The sequence below is a fragment of the Acanthochromis polyacanthus genome, chromosome 2 (genome assembly GCF_021347895.1).
Source record: "Acanthochromis polyacanthus isolate Apoly-LR-REF ecotype Palm Island chromosome 2, KAUST_Apoly_ChrSc, whole genome shotgun sequence".
Lineage (NCBI taxonomy): Eukaryota > Metazoa > Chordata > Actinopteri > Pomacentridae > Acanthochromis > Acanthochromis polyacanthus.
Genome location: NC_067114.1, coordinates 33,435,545 through 33,458,673, shown reverse-complemented (window position 1 = coordinate 33,458,673; position 23,129 = coordinate 33,435,545). Strand labels below are relative to the sequence as shown.

At 40.5% G+C, this 23,129-nt stretch overlaps 1 protein-coding gene across 7 annotated transcripts in view; it reads left to right on the top strand.

Annotated features, from left to right (window-relative positions):
* Nucleotides 1-23,129, top strand: part of LOC110958051 (proprotein convertase subtilisin/kexin type 6-like) — an 81,131-nt gene that overhangs the window by 25,478 nt on the left and 32,524 nt on the right. For 5 of the 7 annotated variants that reach the window (XR_007938915.1, XR_007938917.1, XR_007938911.1 and 2 more), the window contains 4 exons: nucleotides 554-654; nucleotides 7,488-7,591; nucleotides 7,741-7,858; nucleotides 10,698-10,892. Coding sequence is in view for 1 of the 7 variants with exons in the window: in XM_022204347.2 (XP_022060039.1) it covers nucleotides 554-654; nucleotides 7,488-7,591; nucleotides 7,741-7,858; nucleotides 10,698-10,892 (518 nt within the window). In the remaining 6 variants the exon portion in view is untranslated. The remainder of the gene's footprint in view (nucleotides 1-553; nucleotides 655-7,487; nucleotides 7,592-7,740; nucleotides 7,859-10,697; nucleotides 10,893-23,129) is intronic. The other 2 variants (XR_007938913.1, XR_007938912.1) reach the window with 2 other exon arrangements.

Genomic DNA, 23,129 nt, shown 5'->3' with positions numbered 1-23,129 from the left:
GGGAGGCAGAAAGGCATGAGGGAGAGGTGACAGACAGGGAGCCAAAAAGAACGGTCAAAACCGAAACAGATCAGGGAACGAGGAAGAAAAGAGGAAAAAGAGGAAAAGGGGGGGAAAGGGGCGGGGGCCGGAGCAGGATCCTAACATTGTGTCACTTTCTGAATTGCGTCATTTAATTTGAAGTCAAATTCATTTTGTCATTTAGTGGATAGATGTGCATGGGCTACTAACACAAGGGAGTCAGTTTTTTCACAGGGACTGCCTTGTATTTCTCGGTTCTGAATTATATATTCAGAGTCTAGATTCAAGTTGAATTAATTTATCTGTTATTATACTGTTTAAATAGCTCTATTTTTTCCATTGAGACACAGGTGCATACATGGAAGACAGATCCTGAACAATTATAAAATTGGTATACTTGTGAGAAAACTGTTGCCCACTGAAAGGCTTTCTATGGACAACCATTTCAGCATTGATTACTAATAGACCAAGGTCTATATGAAACCAGATCCACAAACAATGGGAACTAAGCTGTGTTTGTTCTTCCTGGCAGGTAACCACTGATGTCTGGCAGCGCTGCACTGATGGTCATACTGGCACCTCGGTCTCTGCTCCCATTGTGGCTGGAATTATAGCTCTCACCTTGGAGGCCAAGTCAGTCAAACTTTCAGCTCTGTCACAATCATCTCAATACTCTTAGCTCTCGCTGAGTATCATAATGCATGGTTTCACCCAACCCTGAAATTTTTGCTCATACCATAGTTTCCAAATTGCTTTATTAACATTAAACTGCTCCTTGTTTATAGGGTGTTGGAAAACAGGGATGTCATGATCTTTCCCATTAGTAATAATCTTTCCTGCTCCAAAAGAAACGGACTTCTTCAACAGCATGAGCTGTAACTAAAGATAACTGTGGGTTGATACTCCGTCAAGGAACGCGGCAGAGCTATGTGACAATCGTACTGGTTTGACTGTGAACCTGTCTGTCCATCAGTGTGAAACATTACTCAAAAACGGACTAACAGATTTGGATGAAATTTTCAGGGGAAGTCAGACGTGACACAAGGACCACGTCAATACATTTTCGCAGTGATGCAGCTTATAGTCTAGATCCACGGCTTTGTTAAGGATTTCCCATTGCGAGATATACAGTAGCTGCTGGCACAGTGTCACTGTAACCATGACAAGTGAACACTGTGTCAGTTACCTGCTGACGATCACATGATTGCGATCCTACCACAAATTGACCGTGATTTATCCATTGGAAGTCATACAAGGAACAAACGATTAAACTGTGGGAGTGTTTCTGAGTCCCATCAATTCCCGTCACCCATTACATATTTAGGTCATGTAATGTAGCAAACCCAAGCCAGACAATGGTGAAGCTCCTGATGTTTCACAAAGCCTTTATTTACGTTCAGCCGTCAGCCTTATTTTGAACACAAATTCTTGGAGAACCCATGTGCAGACACAGATAAGAGACAAATGGATGGTTCAAAGAAATGTATTCCATTACAAAAACAAACTAAACTCAAGGAAGAACAGGAAACAAAACTGGAGGAGAAAAACTAAACCAGACCTAATAAAAAATATGCAAGACTACAAAGCTCAAACAGAAATTAACAATTACGCTCTACACAGGAATGCTAGGAAAACTCAAGCAGGAAAACTAAACTAAGTCAACAAACAGTCTATTCACAAACCCAGGGTGAATAAAACTAAAGAGACAAGGTAGGCAGGCACAGGAAATCCGGAAGCTTGCGGGAGACAAGACTGGCAGACAGAAGGCTGGAGACAGAGAGAGGACCAGTGGGTATCCAGGGATGAGGGGTGACGAGAGTCCAGGTGGGGCTATGGCAGGCTGGAGGCAAACTGGGATTGGTGGGAAAACAGAGTCATTTGGGGATCAGAGTCTGGAGGGAAGCAGGTATCTGACAGTCTATGGTCTGGCAGGGAGTGAATGACTGAACTGGGTTTATATAGTGAGCAGGTGAGGTTGTGGGCAGGTGAACTGAGTAACTAATTACTGCAGCTGACTCAAATCACTGCAATAAGACTGCAACCAGGAGATGCAGGGAGCAGAGAGAGAGAGAGAGAGAGAGAAAGAAAGAAAGACAGGGACGAGAGAGACAGGAGGGACAGAGAGAGATGACAGACAGAGGGAGCCAAAGGGACAGACAGGCCAAAACAGATCGACAGATGAAGAGGAACAATGGGAGAAAGAAGGGAAAAAGGGAGAAGGAGACAAAGAGCAGGGGCTAGGGCAGGGATCATAGCAGGGGGACCCATCTGCTGCTGCCCAGCGGGTTCTCAACCTGCCAACCAATGATGAAATGACACAAGAACCAAGTGATTACATTTTGGCAGTGATGCGGCTTATGTTCTGGATCCATGGGTTTGTTAATGATTTCTGTTTCATTGCGGGATCGCAGCACAGCATCTCTGCAACTATGACAATAACTGAACACTACGTCAGCTGCCTGCTGATAATCACATGATTGCGATCCTACTACAAATCGACAACTGCGGACAACAAATTTATTAAAGATTTTATCTGTCGGAAATCATACAACAACTGAGCAGCCTTGGCAGAGTACTGTGCTCTCTGAGTGCTTTTCTTGTTCAATTCTACTGCCATCCAACAAATGACCACAGCTTACATACAGTCATGGAAAAAGTCAAAAGAATCAGACAGCCCTTGTTTTATTCAATTTCTTGATAATTTTTATGCCTGGTACAACTAAAGGTACATTTGTTTGGACAAATATAATGATAACAACAAAGATAGTTCATAAGAGTTTCATTTAAGAGCTGATATCTAACCATTTTTCATGATTTTTTGATAATTACCAAAATCACTTAAGTTCTGTTTCAGTCATTCGAGGCAGGAAAGAGTTTTCCAGCTGATGGAAGAAGACTTTTTTCGAGAGCAGCCCTGTACATGACCTGGTTCATTCGCCTTTCACACAATTGCATTTGCCCTTTTCCACCCGTACTGAAACAACCCCAGATTGTCACTGATCTACCCCCATGTTTTACTGTAGGGGCAAGACAGTCTGGTTTGTAGGCTTCTCCAGGCTTCCCTAACCAGTAAGTTGGCTGGAGTGGACATCAACTGAAAATGGATTCATCACTGAAGAGAACCTTAGCCCAATCAGTCCAATCCTTCTGATCCCCAGCAAAGAGTAACCGGGCTTTCCTCTGCCTTCCGTTGATGATGGGCTTCTTCTGTGCCCTGTGTGACTTCAGACCAGCTTCAAGAAGTCTGTTTCGAACTGTCCTTGCAAAAAAGTCACATTTCACAGTGAACGCTTCATTTTTAAAGTCCCTGGAGGTCTGATGACGATTTCTGACATAGGAACAGATGACTGCACGGTCATCTTGTGGGATGTCTTGGAGATCTTCAGTTCTTTCGCTACCGGTCTCTCACTCATGCCAATTTCCAGCAGTGCCAAAATGACTGTCTTTGTGGCTTTACATAATTCTTTTATTTTCGGCATTATGTGAGAGCTGACAACTTCTGAGTTGTGCTACGGCTTGAATGTAAGCAGGAAACCACTCTAGGCCTTTGCATGTGCAGTGCTCCTTTTGACATGGAATGGCCTCTCATATATCCTGGGAATACAATTAAGCTTAAGCATGTCAATAGGACATAAAGTATTATGCAATCAGCTGCATTTTTGTTGTGTTCATTGTATTCTTCAGGTAATATACCTTTAGTGGTATCAGGCATTGAAATGAACAAGAAATTGAAGAAAACAGGGTGGTGTCACAGACAGCATTTGACCCCCTCCTTTCCTGCTATTGGCTCATTGGCTTTTGCCCCTCTCCCTCTGCTTGGCTGGTTATCAGCGCAGAGGGAGAGCAGCTGTGGCAACCCACACCTGTGGCTGATCACCATCATTGTCGACTTAAAAGCAAATGCCACACAGCATGTGGGGTGGGATCATACTGTTTGCTCAGAGGGAGTACTGTTTGCATGGAACTGAGTGCACTGTGAGTGACTGAGAGCCCTTGCCGGACTGAACGACAAATCTGCCTGCCTTCTCCAGAGGGACCTCCAGATAGAGATCATGGATCAGCACAGGCCTTCAGACAGACCAGATAGAGGACGTGCCTCTCCTGGACTGCACCGACTGGCTCAGAATCTCCACTGCACGCCAGCAGCCACTCACACTGTCAGTGTGGACGTGTGCCTCTCCGCTGTTGAGCCTCTGGAGACTGCCTACCTTCCTCCCTTCCCTATGTTAGTGAGTTTCTGGACATAGTGGCTAATTATTAATTATTTATTGATTTCAGAATAAAAAAATCTGATTATACCCTCTGTATTGTTGCTCTGTGAATTCTCTCTTGGGTTCAGAATTTCCACTGCCCATAACAGATGGTCTAATAATTTTTCCATGCCTGTATATCTGGCAATCATATCAGTTTAGACTTTACAAAGTTTAAATAACACAAGAAGTTCTTACTAACTGTACTTTTGGTCAAGTCACAAGAAAAAGAACAGCTCTCAAAGCACAAAGACCTCATTGAAAGAGAGCTGCTGACATGATTTTCCTTGCAGCAGGTTTTCTTTCTGCTTTTATATCCTTTTCCAAACCAGCTTCAGGGCTTTGTTTTTGTTCTGACATGCAATCAGAATTGTGGGACCTGACAGTTGTGAGGAAAACCCGACCAATCAAATGAGTTTGCCAGGTGGACTCCACATTTCTGTTTCTGGTTTTAAATCTCAAATAGAAAATAATCTAATATTGTGCCTTCAATTTATCATTATGTATTTTTGAGTTTAGATTGATGTAGTTTTACCAATTTAAAATCAAATTTGCAATTTTGCTAAACATTAAGAGGGCCAGAATTCTGAGGTGACCCAACCAAATTATTTGATTATATTGTATTTCCAAATACAAATGATTTGCCAGACTAATCCTTTAAATGTCAGCCAATAAATGTGGTTTTGTATCATTTGCATCTTATACGTATGTGGATGCACCGTCAAGAAGAATGTGATCGGTGGAAATACTGCCAAAATAGTTAAGGGAGCATGTCAAAATACAGTCTGCTCACGTCCAGAGGTGGGTAGAGTAGCCAAAAATTGTACTCAAGTAAGAGTAATGTTGCTTCAAAATAATATCCCTCGAGTAGTAGTCATCCAAAAAATTACTCAAGTAAGAGTAAAAACGTATTTGGTGAAAAGACTATTCAAGTACTGAGTAACTGATTGTAATGTCCGATTTATTTTTGAGAAATGATGTGATCAAACATACAAAAATGTAAAGTAATGTGCAAATTCTGGTATTTCCAAATAATAAAAATGAAAAAATAGCAAAAATAAAAAACATCTTTACAAAATGTCAAGTTAAAGCACAAGAAACACAAATTTCCTCATCTCAGTTTTTCACAACATAAAGCTTTTGAAAGAATGTACTCTTGTAAGGTAACATTTGTATGTTTGAACAGTGCAAACTACTTCCAGTGACAAGATATACTGCATGCTCATAGACTGTATGTGAATGCTGTATTTAAACACCCCACCGCTGTATCACGTGGACCTATCAAGCCTGACAATCACGCTTCACTTCGACCATGTTACACAAGACAAAAGCTGAAAATTTTCATGCTAATGCTATGCTAATGTTGTCAGACTTCGAAACAAGATTAAATTTCTCGAAAATGCCAGTTTTTTTCTTTCCTTGTCTGCTACATGTGTAGAGTTTGTGCTGCTATGCTGCTACAATTCATATGAGGACATGTGACTGCAGGATGACTTCTGGCAAAACAGAGTCACGTGAATATTGTTGCTTTGTCTGATTGGTGAAATACAGTCATGTGGTAGATCCACTGGGGGCATCTCTCCGGTAAAATAAAGCAGATCTAATTTGGGAAATGAAAAAGTAACGAATGGAGTGTAGCCCAGTGTAAGAGTAGCGTTTCTTCTACACAAATCTACTCAAGTAAGTAAAAAGTATGGCAAAGTGAAACTACTCTCAGAAGTACATTTTTTCCAAAAAGTTACTTAAATAAATGTAACGGAGTAAATGTAACTCGTTACTACCCATCTCTGGTCGTGACATCTGTCAGCTCTACCTGCTATACCCTCTGGACCTGGTGTGACCTTTAAGGTTTTGACCAAATGTGAAGTGCATTGTAGCTTTATGCTATATCAACAAGAAAAGCACTCAGAAAGCACAGTACTCTGCCAAGGCTGCTCAGTTGACGTATCATTTTAGACAGATGAAATCTTTAATAAAAAGTGACCTTGTGCTGAGTACAAGCATATGCATGTGAACATTATGTATTTATACCCAATCACGTTTAAATTACTCTTATAAAGCCCTGTCATCACTTTTGGCAATCCTTTGTTTTGCTAGGGTTAAAATTATCGTTCCCTCCAGGCTTTATTTTGAAGGCGTATTTTTAATGCTACAGGCTTTTATTTTGTCACCATTCCAGCAGCATAGGAAGTGTTTATCTAAGAAGCGGTTTCTTGGCATGATGAAGCCGCTGTCGAAAAATCCGAAAATTCACGAGGATGAAAGAAAATGGTTACACACAGTTGCTCTCTAACGCAAAGGATGCATGTAAACTTAGAATCACCTAGCTGGAATGGGGATAAGCTCTTAAGGTGTTTCCTGAAGAAATGAGTGAAGGACAGAAAGGTGAATTTGTGTTCAAAATAAGGCAAAAATATGTAATGGGTGGCGGGAATTAATGGAACACAGAAACACTCGCACAGTTTAATCATTGTATGATTTCCAATGGCTAAATCATGGTCATTTTGTAGTAGTATCACAATTATGTGATTATCAGCCGGTAACTGACACAGTGTTCACTTGTCATGGTTACTAACGTGCTTTTTGCCCCACACTGACTGGCTCAGATAGTCTCAATGAGTGTCCCACAACATACTAGAGATGAGAAGTGAACGAAAACCTCCACATTACCTGGCGATCGCTCTTTGTTGTGGTCTGTATCCAAATCTCAGGACGCTAGAAAGCAAATCTCGTTCCGAAATCGCGCGATAGCTCGCGCCAAAACACCGGTTTTGGCGCGAGCTATCGCGCGATTTCGGAACAAGATGTCAGACCTGCCAATACTGGAGCTATGTCGAAAATTCATTTCTCCATCACTCAAATGTGTGAAATTACATATGGAAACAGACCCCAGGTTGAAAAAAACCGAAGTCCCCCTTTAACAAAGCCGTGGATCCAGACTATAAGCCACATCACTGTGAACATTTAATGACGTGGTCCTTCTGTAATTTCAGACTTTCCCTGAAAATTTCATCCAAATCTGTTAGTCCGTTTTTGTGGACAGACAGACAGATTCACAGACAAGCGTATGCCAGTTGTCACATAACTTTGCCGTTCATTCAATTGAATGAACCAGAGAAATTGAATTTAAACAGACCAACAGAACTAATACCGAGATGGTCCTGAGTCCTGAGTCAGTCTGTTGAAATCAAATAAGCAGTGTGTTGTTTTCTACAGCCTTTTACTCACATGGAGGGATGTGCAGCATCTTCTCGTGAAGACATCCAGACCCGTCCACCTGAAAGCTGATGACTGGAATACCAATGCTGCTGGATACAGAGGCACACTTCATTCTACTTCTAATACTGACATTGTGCATTGGTTTGGTACCTAAAGCTTTTGAAAATGTGAAACACTGAAACAGTAGGTGATTGTATGAACATAATAAACTCTCATATGTTGCTCTTTGTTTTTATGTCTATTCACACAGTCAGTCACCTGTATGGTTTTGGCCTAGTGAATGCAGAGGCCATGGTGCTCGAGGCTGCGAAATGGAGGACTGTTCCCCCTCAACACATCTGCATTCAGAGGCCTGAGCAACGCACCAGGTGAGGTGAACTCCAGCCAGGTGCAGTATGTGGCGAGCATTCTTCAGAAATTCAACCCATCTTGAACCATTGGAAAAATATCTGTGGCTTTTGGCACAGTGTGAGAACTGCACGTCTTTACTTTTAGGGACGCTGTGATATTTTGATGTGCAGTGGTGGCAGTAGTGTCCCAACGTTTTGCTATGGCATGGCATGTTATTTAAAATCACTGGAGATATTGCTTCCCCCAGTCTGATAAATAATGACGCTGTTGTGTCTTGTTCTTCTTGTATTGTGTTAAAGTCTAGATACAACTTCTGTGTTTACAAAACTTTACAAACTACCAGTTAAACAGAAACCTTAATATAAAGAAATTACAGAAGCACCTTGTGGACAGAAAAAAACTCAAATAGAATGGTGAAAGTAACATAAATTATATATAAGGTAGAAATAGCAGTGAAGTGCACTGATATTGTGCATATATCATATTTACTGAATAAATACTTCAAGAACATACATCAGAGCAAAAATTAGAGTCAGGTTTGGACTTTGACACAGTTTCAGCATTTCAGCTCTGTACACCACCATAATGGGTTTTAAATGAAACAAGGATTGCTTGAAGTGCAGAATTCCAGCTTTAATTTGGAGGTATTTACATCTAAATCAGGTTCACAGTGTAGGAATTACAACACATTTTATTTGTGCCCTCCACCTTTCTAAGGGACCAAAAGTAATTGGACAGTTGGTTGCTCAGCTTCTCCATGGCCAAATGTGTTATTCCCTCATTATTTAATTTACATGAAGCAGATAAAAGGTCTAGTGTTCATTTCAAGTGTGGTATTTGCATTTGGAATCTTACAAGATGAACTCTCAATGTGAAGTCCAAAGAACTGTCACTATCAGTGAAGAAATTCATCATTAGGCTGGAAAATCAAAAACAAACCCATCAGAGAGAGAGAGAGATAAAACATTTCATGTGGCCAAATCAACTGTTTGGTACGTTCTTAAAAAGGAAGAAAATACTGGTGAGCTCAGCAACGCCAAAAGACCTGGAAGACCACAAGAAACAAGTGTAGTTGATGACAGAAGAATCCTTTTCCTGGTCAAGAAAAACCTTTTCACAACAGTTGAACAGATCAAGAACACTCTCCAAGAGGTGAGTGTATCTGTGTCAAAGTCAACAATTAAGAGAAGACTTCACCAGAGTGAACACAGAGGGTTCAACACACCATTGGTGAGCCTCAAAAACAGGAAGGCCAGATTAGACTAAAAGACTTGTAAAAGAGCCTGTACAATTCTGGAACAACATCCTATGGACAGATGAGTCAAAAATCAACTTGTACCAGAATAATGTGAAGAGAAGGGAAGGAACCGCTCAACATCCAAAGCTTGCCACCTCATCAATAAAGCATGGAGGTGGTATTGTAATGGCGTGGGCATGTATGGCTGCCAATGGAACTGATTCTCTCATATTTATTAATGATTTGACTGTTGATAAAAACAGCAGGATATATTCTAAAGTGTTTCAGACAAAATTATCTGCTCATATTCAGCCAAATGCTTCAGAACAATATGATTCATGATTATGATAGCTTGTCCAATTACTTTTGCTCCGTTAAAAGGTAATTCCTATCCTGTTCACCTGATTTGGATGTAAATACTCTCAAATATGAAAGTTGAAATTCTGTGCTTAAAGCACATCTTGATCATTTTATTTTAATTCCATTGTTGTAGTGTACAGGGTGAAAAATGCTGAAAATTGTGCCAGTGTCCAAATATTTATGGATCTGGCTGTATATACAGCCCGATCTCACGAGGATTCGTGAAACTGTCACCTAAGTTTTAGTTTCGGTTTCGTGCGCACCAACACGATTTCGTCATGTTTTTCGTGCCGCTCACCACGAAATGCGCACCAATGTATTTTAAACGGCGGACTTTTCGTGCCACTCAGAACGTATTTCAAAAGAATGTGTATATTATATTTTTAATGTAAAACCGTGGCGAATCCAACGCTATATTTTGCATGACATCGTTCCTAAACATAACCCTATACATAACCATAACCTAACCATAAGCCGGTGGTACACTTACCAATTTGCATAGGAATTTCAAGAATGTCCGGCGGCCGGCGGCCGCAAACGCAATCACACAAGCAGTATACGCCGATGGACAGCTTAGATCGTCATGAATCCGCCGGTATAAACCACTTTCAGATGTGATTACCACAGCGAAAAACATTTCGTGGTGAGCGACACGAAAAACATGACGAAATCGTGTTGGTGCGCACGAAACCGAAACTAAAACTTACGTGACAGTTTCACGAATCCCCGTGAGACCGGGATCTCACGAATCCCCGTGAGACCGGGTTGGTATATAGGGATGTACTGTATACAGCCATGATTATATCTTTTAAAAAAAAAAAAAAATGTAGAGCCAATCAGTGTTATAATTCACAATTACACACACAACCAGGCACATAACCAGACACATACGTAAGCATGCGCTCATGCACGCACGCTCGCACGCACGCACGCACGCACGCACACACGCACTCAACTGCATCAATAAATAAAGCCATGCATTTAATATCACTCCAGGCAAACCGTGGGAAGTGTGTGTGCATGAATATAAGGTCATGCAAATTATATGTCATGTTGAAAACACCTAATTTATCTGTTGATCAAGAATTTAGTGACTAATTGAATGCTTGAGAAAAAATTGAGCACAATAATTCACATTCTTCGTGAAACATGCACACACTGTTCATTTGTGTTATTGCATCACACTACAAATAAGTAAAGGATATGTGGGAGGGTAATTTCCACTTCTTATGTCTTCATAATGCTTATGCTTATGGCAGGCTCAGGCATGTCCATGTTGGCCAAAGCCTGAACAGCAGCATTACCACCTCTGGATGTTCAGACGAACCTGACCAGCATGTGGAATACCTGGAGCATGTGGTGGTCACTGTCTTGATTGTCCACCCACGACGGGGAGACCTAGAGATCAACCTCATCTCTCCATCTGGGACAAGGTCTCAGTTACTGGCCAAGAGGTGAGAGCTCCACTACACATAGCAATGGACACTGCAGGTGCAACTGAATATGAAGCCAACACTGGACTTTCATTAAAATATCCTTCAGCTCTATATCAATGCAGGTTTTAACAGTTTTCTTTATTACAACAGTTCATACTGAAACTACTGCAATGGTGTTTTGTGTAAGACTGACTGCTGTTGAAATTTTGCGTTATGTTACAATGTACCTAACGCACTTTGTTATCACCATTTTCTGACTTCTGCTAAACAGAGTGATGCCATGACGAGGTATGTCCCAAATGTCAAATGTGTCCTCTCTCATCATGCAAATTCTAACTCATCAGATTTTGAATTACTAAGAGGTGTTTGCTTCATTTATTAAAATCTGCTTCCTCAGATTTATTCTATTAAGATTTATTTTAATTCTGAGAACCATTCGTCCAATAAAAAGGCTGACCATAGGAATCTTAAACAATCAACCTGTGATTTTCCAGATGACAGCAAGAGACTTATCATATGGTTGAATCCCTGTTAAAGTGAAGTGCCTTCTTCACTTATCAAAGCTGTTTTTGTACGTGTGTTGTTACTGTTTCCATATCTAGACTTTTCTCTTTGCTCAGCTTTACCTTGTGGGTTCTTCATCTTCCCTGTTGATGTAGTCTGTTGTCATCATAATACACTTACGTATAAAATCTTAGAAAAAAAATCTTGTGGAAAATAGATAGATATTTCAGCTTCATAAGTGTCTGGGAAACTACAGTCAGGTCCATAAATAGTTGGACATTGACACAATTTCAGCATGTCATCTCAATACACCACTACAATAGATTTGAGATGAAAAATCAAGATGTGTTTTAAGTGCAGACTTTAAGTTTTAATTTGAAGGTATTTACCTCCAAATCGAGTGAATGGTGTAAGAATTACCTCTCTGATGGGTTTGTTTTGATTTTTCAGCCTAATGATGACTTTCTTCACCAATAGTGACAGCTCTTTGGACTTGTCATATATACTTGACATATTGAGAGTTGTCCTCACCAGATTCCAAACACAAATGCCACACCGAAAATGAACTTTAGACCTTTTGTCTGCTCCTTGTAAATGAAATATTGAGGGAATAACACAGACTCGGCCATGGAACAGCCCGGCAGCCAATTGTCCCGTTACTTTTACATATAAAATGTGTTGTAATTCTTGCGCCAATCACCTGATTTGGATGTTTATCCAGGATTTTACAGGGAGACAATGAATAGAAGTGAATCTTGGTGATATTGGTAATATAATCTCTCTTACTGGTTCCTGCATTTTTTTTAGCAGCTCGAGGTTTTAATGAGAGTTATTTGTGCCGATAATATCCCAAAAACAAGGAATTAAAACAGTCAAGCCTAGAAGTTATACATGCATGAACTAGTTTCTCAGCATCACTCTGAGACAAGATGTTCCTGATTTTTACAATACAGTTTTTTTCTATTGATAAGACACTGTTCCTAAAAAATAGAAAAACACATTTCCCAACACACTGTACACTATTTTCTTTATTTGAATTCACAAAGCACTGCACACTCGTGTGAAAAGCGCACTTTATTGTCAGATATTGAACTTTGTTTTTAAAATTAAGACACACAAAGCAAAATTAGGACACTGCACTGCTAAATACAAAACACTCCTCTCTCACTGTGTTTTCACATGAAGTAAAAAAAAATTATACAGTCCTCAAAAATGACAACTTTAACACAAATGCATCCTATAAATTAATCAGAGGGGACCATTGCAGTACATGACTGTACATTATAAAATAAAAATAATGTTAGACAAAAAATACAGCACTGTATTGTACACAGTACTATATGCAAATATTTACACCACATCTGCATCAATTCTTTCAGCCTGGTCAGGCCACAGGACCTCATCAGCATCACAATCTATGTTTTCTCTGGCCAGGAAATGTAGAAAGAAAGACTGAGTGTGTCTGATCCAGCCCTGACTTACATCAACAGAAACATCACCACATGCCAAGACCACTGATTGCAAGAAAGTATGGCTGCTGCTCATATACAGTGCCTTGTGAAAGTATTCGGCCCCTTTGAACTTTGCAACCTTTCGCCACATTTCAGGCTTCAAACATAAAGATATAAAATTTTAATTTTTTGTCAAGAATCAACAACAAGTGGGACACAATCGTGAAGTGGAATGAAATTTATTGGATATTTTAAACTTTTTTAACAAATAAAAACCTGAAAAGTGGGGCGTGCAATATTATTCGGCCCCCTTGCATTAATACTTTGTAGCGCCACCTTTTGCTGCAATTACAGCTGCAAGTCGCTTGGGGTATGTCTCTATCAGTTTTGCACATCGAGAGACTGAAATTCTTGCCCATTCTTCCTTGCAAAACAGCTCGAGCTCAGTGAGGTTGGATGGAGAGCGTTTGTGAACAGCAGTCTTCAGCTCTGCCCACAGATTCTCGATTGGATTCAGGTCTGGACTTTGACTTGGCCATTCTAACACCTGGATTTGTGAACCATTCCATTGTAGATTTGGCTTTATGTTTTGGATCATTGTCCTGCTGGAAGATAAATCTCCGTCCCAGTCTCAGGTCTCTTGCAGACTCCAACAGGTTTTCTTCCAGAATGGTCCTGTATTTGGCTCCATTCATCTTCCCATCAATTTTAACCATCTTCCCTGTCCCTGCTGAAGAAAAGCAGGCCCAAACCATGAGGCTGCCACCACCATGTTTGACAGTGGGGATGGTGTGTTCAGGGTGATGAGCTGTGTTGCTTTTACGCCAAACATATCGTTTTGCATTGTGGCCAAAAAGTTTGATTTTGGTTTCATCTGACCAGAGCACCTTCTTCCACATGTTTGGTGTGTCTCCCAGGTGGCTTGTGGCAAACTTCAAACAAGACTTTTTATGGATATCTTTGAGAAATGGCTTTCTTCTTGCCACTCTTCCATAAAGGCCAGATTTGTGCAGTGTACGACTGATTGTTGTCCTATGGACAGACTCTCCCACCTCAGCTGTAGATCTCTGCAGTTCATCCAGAGTGATCATGGGCTTCTTGGCTGCATCTCTGATCAGTCTTCTCCTTGTTGGAGGTGAAAGTTTAGAGGGATGGCCGGGTCTTGGTAGATTTGCAGTGGTCTGATACTCCTTCCATTTCAATATGATTGCTTGCACAGTGCTCCTTGAGATGTTTAAAGCTTGGGAAATCTTTTTGTATCCAAATCCGGCTTTAAACTTCTCCACAACAGTATCTCAGACCTGCCTGGTGTGTTCCTTGGTCTTCATGATGCTCTCTGCACTTTAAACAGAACCCTGAGACTATCACAGAGCAGGTGTATTTATACGGAGACTTGATTACACATAGGTGGATTGTATTTATCATCATCAGTCATTTAGGACAACACTGGATCATTCAGAGATCCTCACTGAACTTCTGGAGTGAGTTTGCTGCACTGAAAGTAAAGGGGCCGAATAATATTGCACACCCCACTTTTCAGGTTTTTATTTGTTAAAAAAGTATAAAATATCCAATAAATTTCGTTCCACTTCACAATTGTGTCCCACTTGTTGTTGATTCTTGACAAAAAATTAAAATTTTATGTCTTTATGTTTGAAGCCTGAAATGTGGCGAAAGGTTGAAAAGTTCAAGGGCCGAATACTTTCGCAAGGCACTGTAGCTTCCACCTCCATGTAGAAAAGAATTCTTCTATAGGATTCAGAAAGGGAGAATATGGCGGCAGAAAAACCACAATAACTTGAGGGTTCATACTGAACCATTCTCGACTCAATAAAAGCTAACATTGTCCTAGATGTATTCATGTGTTTCATCAGAATCCAACTGAAAAACTCTCTGGAATGAATGCATGCAAAACAGAAAAAGTCAGACATGAACACTTTCTGTAATTTCACTAGCACTTGTGAATCAGAATTGTGCAATGGATTTTTTACAGTATTCTCAAAACATTTCTGAGTGCTTGTATTGTTCCAGTATAGACATGTCACTGAAGTGTAAAACTGTAACATGTTTCAGTCTCTGTAATACAGTTTTTCTCAATTGATAAGACAATGCTCCTGAAAAATAGCACACATTTCCCAACACACTGCACACTACTTTCTTTATTTGAACACAATTCACAAAGTATTGCACACTTGTGTCAAAATCGCATTTTATTGTCAAATATTGAACTTTGTTTTCAAATTTAAGACACACAAAGCAAAAGTAGGACACTGCACTGCTAAATACAAAACACTTCTCTCTCACTGTGCTTTCACATGAAATAGATAGAGATACAGTCCTCAAAAATGGCAACTTAAACACAAATGCATCCTATAAATGAATTGGGGGGGTCATTGCTGTACACAGTACAGTATGTAAGTATTTATACCACGTCTGCTTCAGTTCTTTCAGCCTGGTCTGGCAACAGGACCTCATCAAAATCACAAATTATGTTTTCTCTGTCAGGAAACGTGGAAAGAAAGACCTAGTGTATCTGATCCAGCCCTGACATGCATCAACAGAAACATCACCACATGCCAAGACCATTGATTGCAAGAGATTTTCCTAATATATGGCTGCCGCTCATGTACCTTCCACCTCCATGCAGAGAAGAATTCTTCTATAGGATTCAAAAAGGGAGAATATGGCCGCAGAAAAACCACAATAACTTGGGGGTTCATATGGAACCATCCTGAATCAATAGTCCTCTATGAAAACTAACATTGTCCCAGATGTATTCATGTGGCCTATCATCAGAATCCAATTGAAAAACTCTCTGAAACAAACGCACACAAAACACAGAAAAAGTCGGTCATGTACACTTTCTGTAATTTTACTAGCACTTGTGAACCAGAATTACACAATAGTTTTTTTTTTACAGTATTCTCAGAACATTTCTGACTGTATGCATTGTTCCAGTATAGACATGTCACTGAAGTGACAAACAACATTTACATACCATGTAAAGTAAATCACAATTTACGTTATGCACCATCCTAACCATCTGCTGACCTTAACAGATTGCATTCTGAACAGGCTAATTCTGTTTCCCAGCAGGTTTTATAGTGTGCAGTTCTTTGGCAAAGGTGTTTTCAGTTTTGACCTGTCGTGTCTTACAGTTTTTCTCGATTGCGAAGACACATTCCTGGAAAGCTGCTCTCCTTTTCCCTAAACTGTAGAACTCCTTTTCCCTGAACACAAAACCCAATTTTCAAGCTACATTCACAAAACCTCTGACTCTTCTTGCAAAACCAAACTTTCACCCCAAAACAGTTCAATCTGTGCACAAAACTGAACTAAGCTGTCAAATCACACCTCAAGTCAATCGAAATTAAATACATTACTGAGTAGTCACTAAACACTACATAGAAAAAAGGAAAACACAATGCTCAGGACATGAAGCGGTAAAAATAAATGTTTATTTAGGCTAAATGTATGTTGTAAAACAAAATACCTGGGCATTTGTAACACTTGTACATAGAAAAAAGAATGCAAAAAAACAGAAATCCTGTGCATTTACATGTAGCACTTGTATGTAAAAATAAAGCACAAAAATATACAAATGAAGTACAAAGAAAAGAAGTGCATTACCCTGCCAGAGCATCATTTCTCCGTACTGGGTCAGGCCACAGGACTTCCTCTACATCACAGGCCACATTTTCTCTGGCCAGGCAACGGGGGAAAAAAACCCTGGCATGCCGTATCCATGCTCCTCTTCTTAGATTTCTATCCATTGTAGTGCCTCACAAACCAGTGCTTTGGCTTATATGTATCCTCACATCATTAGCCACAAGTGTGATCAATTTTGAGTTGTTGTGTTCAACCAGTGACGCCTGAGCTTTAACTGCGTTTGACTTTTGCCACCTCTGCTCACCATTATGCAACACAGGTGCATCACAATGACAATGTGTTGACAAGATGTGTCTAAACAGGTGAAAAGTGCTTATGGTTTTGCCAAAAGACTGACTGATTCAATAAGTGGGTTCAGGCAACTGAGAATTTGGTTCAGACAATAGGGTTTAGTGTTTTAGCAATTGAGAAAAACTGTAACTGTGACAGCAGTGTTGGAACTGTCCAAATTCTGCTTCCTAGTGTTCACTTTTTGAAAATGTGTGCTATGAGTGAAAAAGTGTGTTCAAATGAGCAAAAAGAGTGCAAGAGTTTTAGAAATTGTGTGCAAACCATGAATAATGTCCAGAATTTGGATAGCAGTGTCCTGTTTTTGAGAAATGTATGCAGTCAGTTGGTGGCTGTGTGCAGTGGATGGAATTTAGTGTCTTATCAATTAAGAAAAACTGTAAGATGCTGTGATTAACTGTATCAAGGGCAGCATTGAGATCCAGTCAAGAACAAGTCAAACAACAGTGCTGTCTCTATACTGTGATACAATCTAAATCCTGAGAAAAACTATTCTAACAAACCATTTCTTTGCATATTGTCAAATAATTGGCTTGCAACAACTTTTTAAAGAGTTTTAGACATAAAATGGAGGTAGGATATGCGTTTGTAATTGACTACAACACCTGAATCCAGAGTAGGCTTTTCCAGAAGTGGTTTGATTTTAGTAACCTTAAAAGGCTGTCAAAAAAGAGAAAGTGAAGATGTCTGATACAGGAGTTTTTAATTAAATTTCCCCTGAACAACAGACATGTTATTGTTTTAGAAGACTTGCACATCTTGATATTTGCCACTGTGGAATTACTGCGCAGAAGTATGCACTCTAACTGTCAAAGTAACTTTTAAATATATGGCTACAAATTGCAAATCCTGATCATCTATATAGCTACACCTTCTTTAATTTGTAGAAAAGTACTGAAGCCTATCACAGCTCACGTTTGGCAAAAGGCAGGAATCATTAACACTAAAAACACATTTCACAGTTCCGGGTTGTGACATGCAGGGAGAGGACGCGCATGGGAAGGCTCCCGGTTCACTTTCTGAAACTCTCCCTTCTGGACGAATCTTCTGCAAAACTTTCCAACACAATTTTAACTGTCCAAGTTAGTTGAAATATTTTCTCAGAGATGAGCACATCTAAACACGCTAAGTCAGTTAATGTACAGACTCTGGCCACGCGGGCTGCGGGTAAGTTAGTCTCCTTTGCTAACAACCCCCCGATTACGGCAGGAGATCCTATGACCCCTGAAAAGCCTGCAGATACGGTGGTGGCTATGGAGCAACAGAGAACTACGCTTAAGGAAGATGTCTCTACTTTGATTCAAGACGCAATTAAACAAATACAAGACTCGCTGGACTCACTACAGACAACAGTGACCTCGTTCCAGAAACGTCTTGCCTCTTGTCGAGTCTGTAGCAGGTGATAACTTTGAACGGCTAACAGTAGTCCACTATCAAGACGCTCCAGAGCCAGAACCAGTCGCTGCTGGACTGATGCGATGACCTCGAGAACCACTCGTGGAGATTTAATCTCCGTATATTAAATATTCCCGAAGGAAGCGAGAATGGGAAAGACCGTGCAAAGTTCATGTCAGAGGTTTTGATGGAAGCGATGGGCCCTGATGTTTTTTCTACGCCGCCTGAACTGGAGAGAGCACACCGTACCCCGACCTCCAGAGCCGGACAAAGATCGACCCCCGCACGTTCCTGGTCTGCTTCTCCAGATTCCAACAGAAGGAAGCTGCACTGCGCTGGGCTAAGAATCATGAACTCAAATACCAGGGCGCCACTATAAGGATCTACCAGGATGTCAGCGCAACACTCGCTAAAAAGAGAGCCATGTTTAACCACATCAAGCAAGCTGTAGTCAACATCCAGCTTCAAGAGGCCCCAGACATTCCACAGGAACATCATCTCACAGGAAAAACAAAACTCTCTCCTCTCAGAAAGCTTAAACAAACAACTAAGAGCCCCAAAGTGGATTTTTATGGCTTCAGAGACATCTGCACCTTTCACCAAAAGCCTCGTAAAATTCATTTACGGTGACCTGTGATCTGACTAGGAGAAAACCCCCCTTTTTCAGAGCTACACTCTGGATTGTTGTATTTGCATGTTTTCTTGTATTCCTACCTTCACGAAAGACACTAAGACCCCTTGCAGAGAAGTGGAAGGGGACACAAATGTTTCACACCTTCCTAAATTTGCATCTAAAGGACTGTTTATTCCCTTTTGGTTCCTATCCTTTGATTAACTGAACTCATCTTCACAGACGCCATGCAGTCTCCCTCCCTCACGATCAGATACTGAGAGTCATAAATATCTAAGGACCTTTCCGTCACCCCGGGAGGGCTGCAGAAAGACACTCAGTCTGTTTGATGCCAATAAGGACTCTCTTTCTAAAAATTGTGCTTCTGAAATTTTGTTTGTGATTTTGAAGATATCAAAGTTGAAATAATAATTTGTTATACATGTTAGTCCAACTCCGACGTCTCTAGCATATTTCTGTCCTGAGATGTTAATTCTGAAAGTTTATTGTCTGCCTAACCCATTTCTTCCACAGTTCAACATTGCCCCCTATTGACGTCGGAATGCCATGACATTATCAAGGATTTCACTGAAATTAATCATAAAAGTGTGTTTTATACAGGTCGAAAAGAGTTGGAAATTGTTTCTTTACCTCCTTATGTACACCATGTTGTCTTATGTACACTGTGACCCACATAATCATTAGATAGAGTACACAAACCTATGATTAAACAAATAACTCACATATTTCTAGTAGCTAGAATGTTCTATCGTGTTATACACTTTGATTGTGTTAAAAGTAGTGTTCTGGATTAGGACAGAGTAAACAGATCGTTTTGCTTGCGCGTTTTAATATTTTTAATTCACTATCTGATCGGCTCTAATCTCCCATCCGGAGCCCACAGGGAGGGGGACCCCAGAGTGTCAGACTCGCGCCTAAACTCCTAGGTACCCTCCTCCTCTAGCCAAAACTATAAGAAGCTTCACGTTTCTTTGTTCGCTCTCTTCCTCTTTTTCGCTTTGTTCGACCCTGACGATCTTAAACTACGCTAAGCGAATCTTCCTTTTTCTTTAGGCGCGCCCTGTTTGTTCTTTTTCCACTTTCCAAACTTCGCAGCGATAGAGGCTGGCACTCTATTAGCCACAACTTCTTATTCAATTTTTCTTTTTGTTCAGAATAGATATTTTGTTCATCTCCAACAACCAGATCTACAATTTTGTTTATTTACGATTTAATTTTGATAGGAACCAATTCGATTCTGTTCCGTCGCTTTTATCATTCCCCGCTGAAGAGTTCCAGTCTGTTCGGCCCTCACCTATACCTGACCGGCAGAAATAGAACGTGAGCCTTCAGCCTCCAAATAATTATTTTTGACAAAATCAACCCAGAAGGACGCCGGCTGTTTCAGCCCTCGCCACCGCCAGCTGACCACCAGACGAACCGGGTCAAGCCAGACCCCTAGGACACGCGAGGTTCGAAGTAGACAGGACGACGAAGCGTTGCCATAGCAGCCAAACAGCGCAGCTCCCGAGCCGACTCTCGAACTCAACGAGGGCCGGTGCACAGCAACCCGTCCCAGTCTCTGAGCTTCGTGTGATCCCTCTTCTCCAACGCATGGAGAGCTGCTGACATGATTTTCCTTGCAGCAGGTTCTCTTTCTGCTTTTATATCCTTTTCCTAATCAGCTTCACGGCTTTGTTTTTGTCCTGATATGCAATAAGAATTGTGGGACCTGACAGGTGTGAGGAAAAAATGACCAATCAAATGAGTTTGCCACAGGTGACTAACATTCTGTTTCTGGTTTTTAATATCAAATAGAAAATAATCTAATAATGTGCCTTCAATTTATCATTATGGATTTTTGAGTGTAGATTGATGTAGTTTTATCAATTTAAAATAAAATTGCAATTTGCTAAAACATGAATTCTGTGGTGACCCAACTTTACATTTCCAAATACAAATGATTCCCAGACTAATCCTTTTAATGTCAGCCAATAAATATTGCTGTGTATCATTTTGCATCTTATACGTTGTGGATGCACTGTCAACAAGAATGCGATAAGTGGAACTCTGAGAAATACTTCAGGGAGCATGGCAAATACAGTCTGGTCCATAATATTTTCGACATTGACACAATTTTCAGCATTTCAGCTCCATACACCACCACAATGAAATTGAAAAGAAACAATCAGATGTGCTTTATGTGCAGACTTTCAGTTTTTATAACACATTTTATGTGCCCTCACCTTTTTAAGTGACAAAAGTAATTGGACAAACTAACATAAAATCATAATCATAAATCATATTATCACTTGTTATATTTGGTTGTAAATCCTTTACAGTCAATGACAGCCGAAGTCTGGAACCCATAGACATCACCAGATGCTAGATTTGGTCCCTGGTGGCTCTGCCAGGCCTCTACTGCTGCTGTCTACAGTTCCTGCTTGTTCTTGGGGAATTTCCCTTCAGTTTTGTCTTCAGCAAGTGAAATCCATGCTCAATTGCATTCAGGTCAGGTACTGACTGGCTATTGAAGAACAATCCACTTCTCTGCCTTAAAAAACTCTTTGGTCGCTTTCGCAGTATGCTTCAGGTCATTATCCATCTGCGTCGTGAAGCACCGTCAATGAGTTTGAAGCATTGTCTGAAACACTTCCCTTCCTTCCTTCTCCAGACTCTTCTCTTCCCATCGTTCTGATGCAAGTTGATCTTTGTCTCATCTGTCCATAGGATGTTGTTCCAGAACTGCACTGGCTTTTTTTTCTTCCCTCCAACTCTAGTTTTTCTTTGTTGTTTTGAGGTTCACCAATGGTTTACAGCTTGTTTTGAACCCTCTGAATTCACTTTGGTGAAGTCTTCTCGTAATTGTTGACTTTGACATAGATACACCTACCTCTTGGAGAGTGTTCTTGAGCTGGTCATTGTTGTGAAGGTTTTTTTAAGGGGTTTTTCTTGACCAGGGAAAGGATTCTTCTGTCATCCACCCACACTTGTTCCGTGGTCTTCCAGGTCTTTTGATGTCGCTGAGCTCACCGGTGCGTTCTTTCTTTTTAGAATGACCAAACTGTTGATTGGCCACCCTAATGTTTTAGCTATGTTTTAGCGTTCACCTGATTTGGATGTAATACCCTCAAATTAAAAGCTGAAAGTCTGCACTTAAGCGCATCCTGATAGTTTCATTTCAAGTCCATTGTGGTGGTGTACAGCGTTGAAATGCTGAACATTGTGTCAATGTCCAAATGTTTATGGATGTGACTGTAGCTTAGAGAATACTGTGGTATCTGACATCTCTCAGCTCTACCTGCTTTAGCGTCCGGACCTGGTGTGACCTTTAAGGTTTTGCCATATGTGAAGTGCATTGAGAGAAACATGTTGTAAGTTATTGCTAATATCAACTAGAAAAGTACTGAGAGAGCGCAGTACTCTGCCAAGGCTGCTCAGTTGATGTATCCTTTCCGACGGATGAAATCTTTATAAAAAATAACCTTGTGCTGAGCACAGGCATGTGTTTATGCATATGCACATTATGTATTTATACCGAATCACGTGTATTACTGTTATAAAGGTCTATTGATCAATTCTCATTTTTGGCAAGCCTTTGTTTTACTAGTGTTAAAATAACTGTACCCTCCAGGCTTTTTTTTTTTGAAGGCGTATTTTTAATGCTATGGGCTTTTTATTTGTCACCATTCCAGCGGCACAGGGAGTGTTTATCTACGAAGTGGTTTTTGACATGATGAAGATGCTGCCGAAAAGTCAGAAAATTCACGTGAAGATGAAAGAAAACAGTTATATGCTGTTGCTGTCTAATGCAAAGGATGTGTATAAACTTATAAGCACCTGGCTGGAATGGGGACAAGCTCTTATGGTGTTTCCTGAAGAAAGGAGTGAAGGAAGAAAGATGAATTTGTGTTCCAAAGAAGGCTGATGGCTGAACATAAACAAAGGCTTTGTGAAACATCAGGAACTTCACCATTGTCTGGCTGGGGTTTGCTACATTGCGTGACCGAAATATGTAATGGGTGCAGGAATTGATGGGATTCAGAAATACTCCTACAGTTTAATCAATTGTTCCTTGTATGATTTCCAACAGATAAATCATAGTCATGGATCAAATTATGTGATTGTCAGCAGGTAACTGACACAGTGTTCACTTGTCATGGTTCAGCGACGCCATGTCGACAGCTATATCTCGCAATGGGAATCCTTAAGAAAGCCATGGATCCAGACTATAAGCCGCATCACTGTGAAAATTTAATAAGGTGGTCCTTGTGTATTTCTGACTTTCCCTGAAATTTCATCCAAATCCGTTAGTCTGTTTTTGAGTAATGTTTCAAA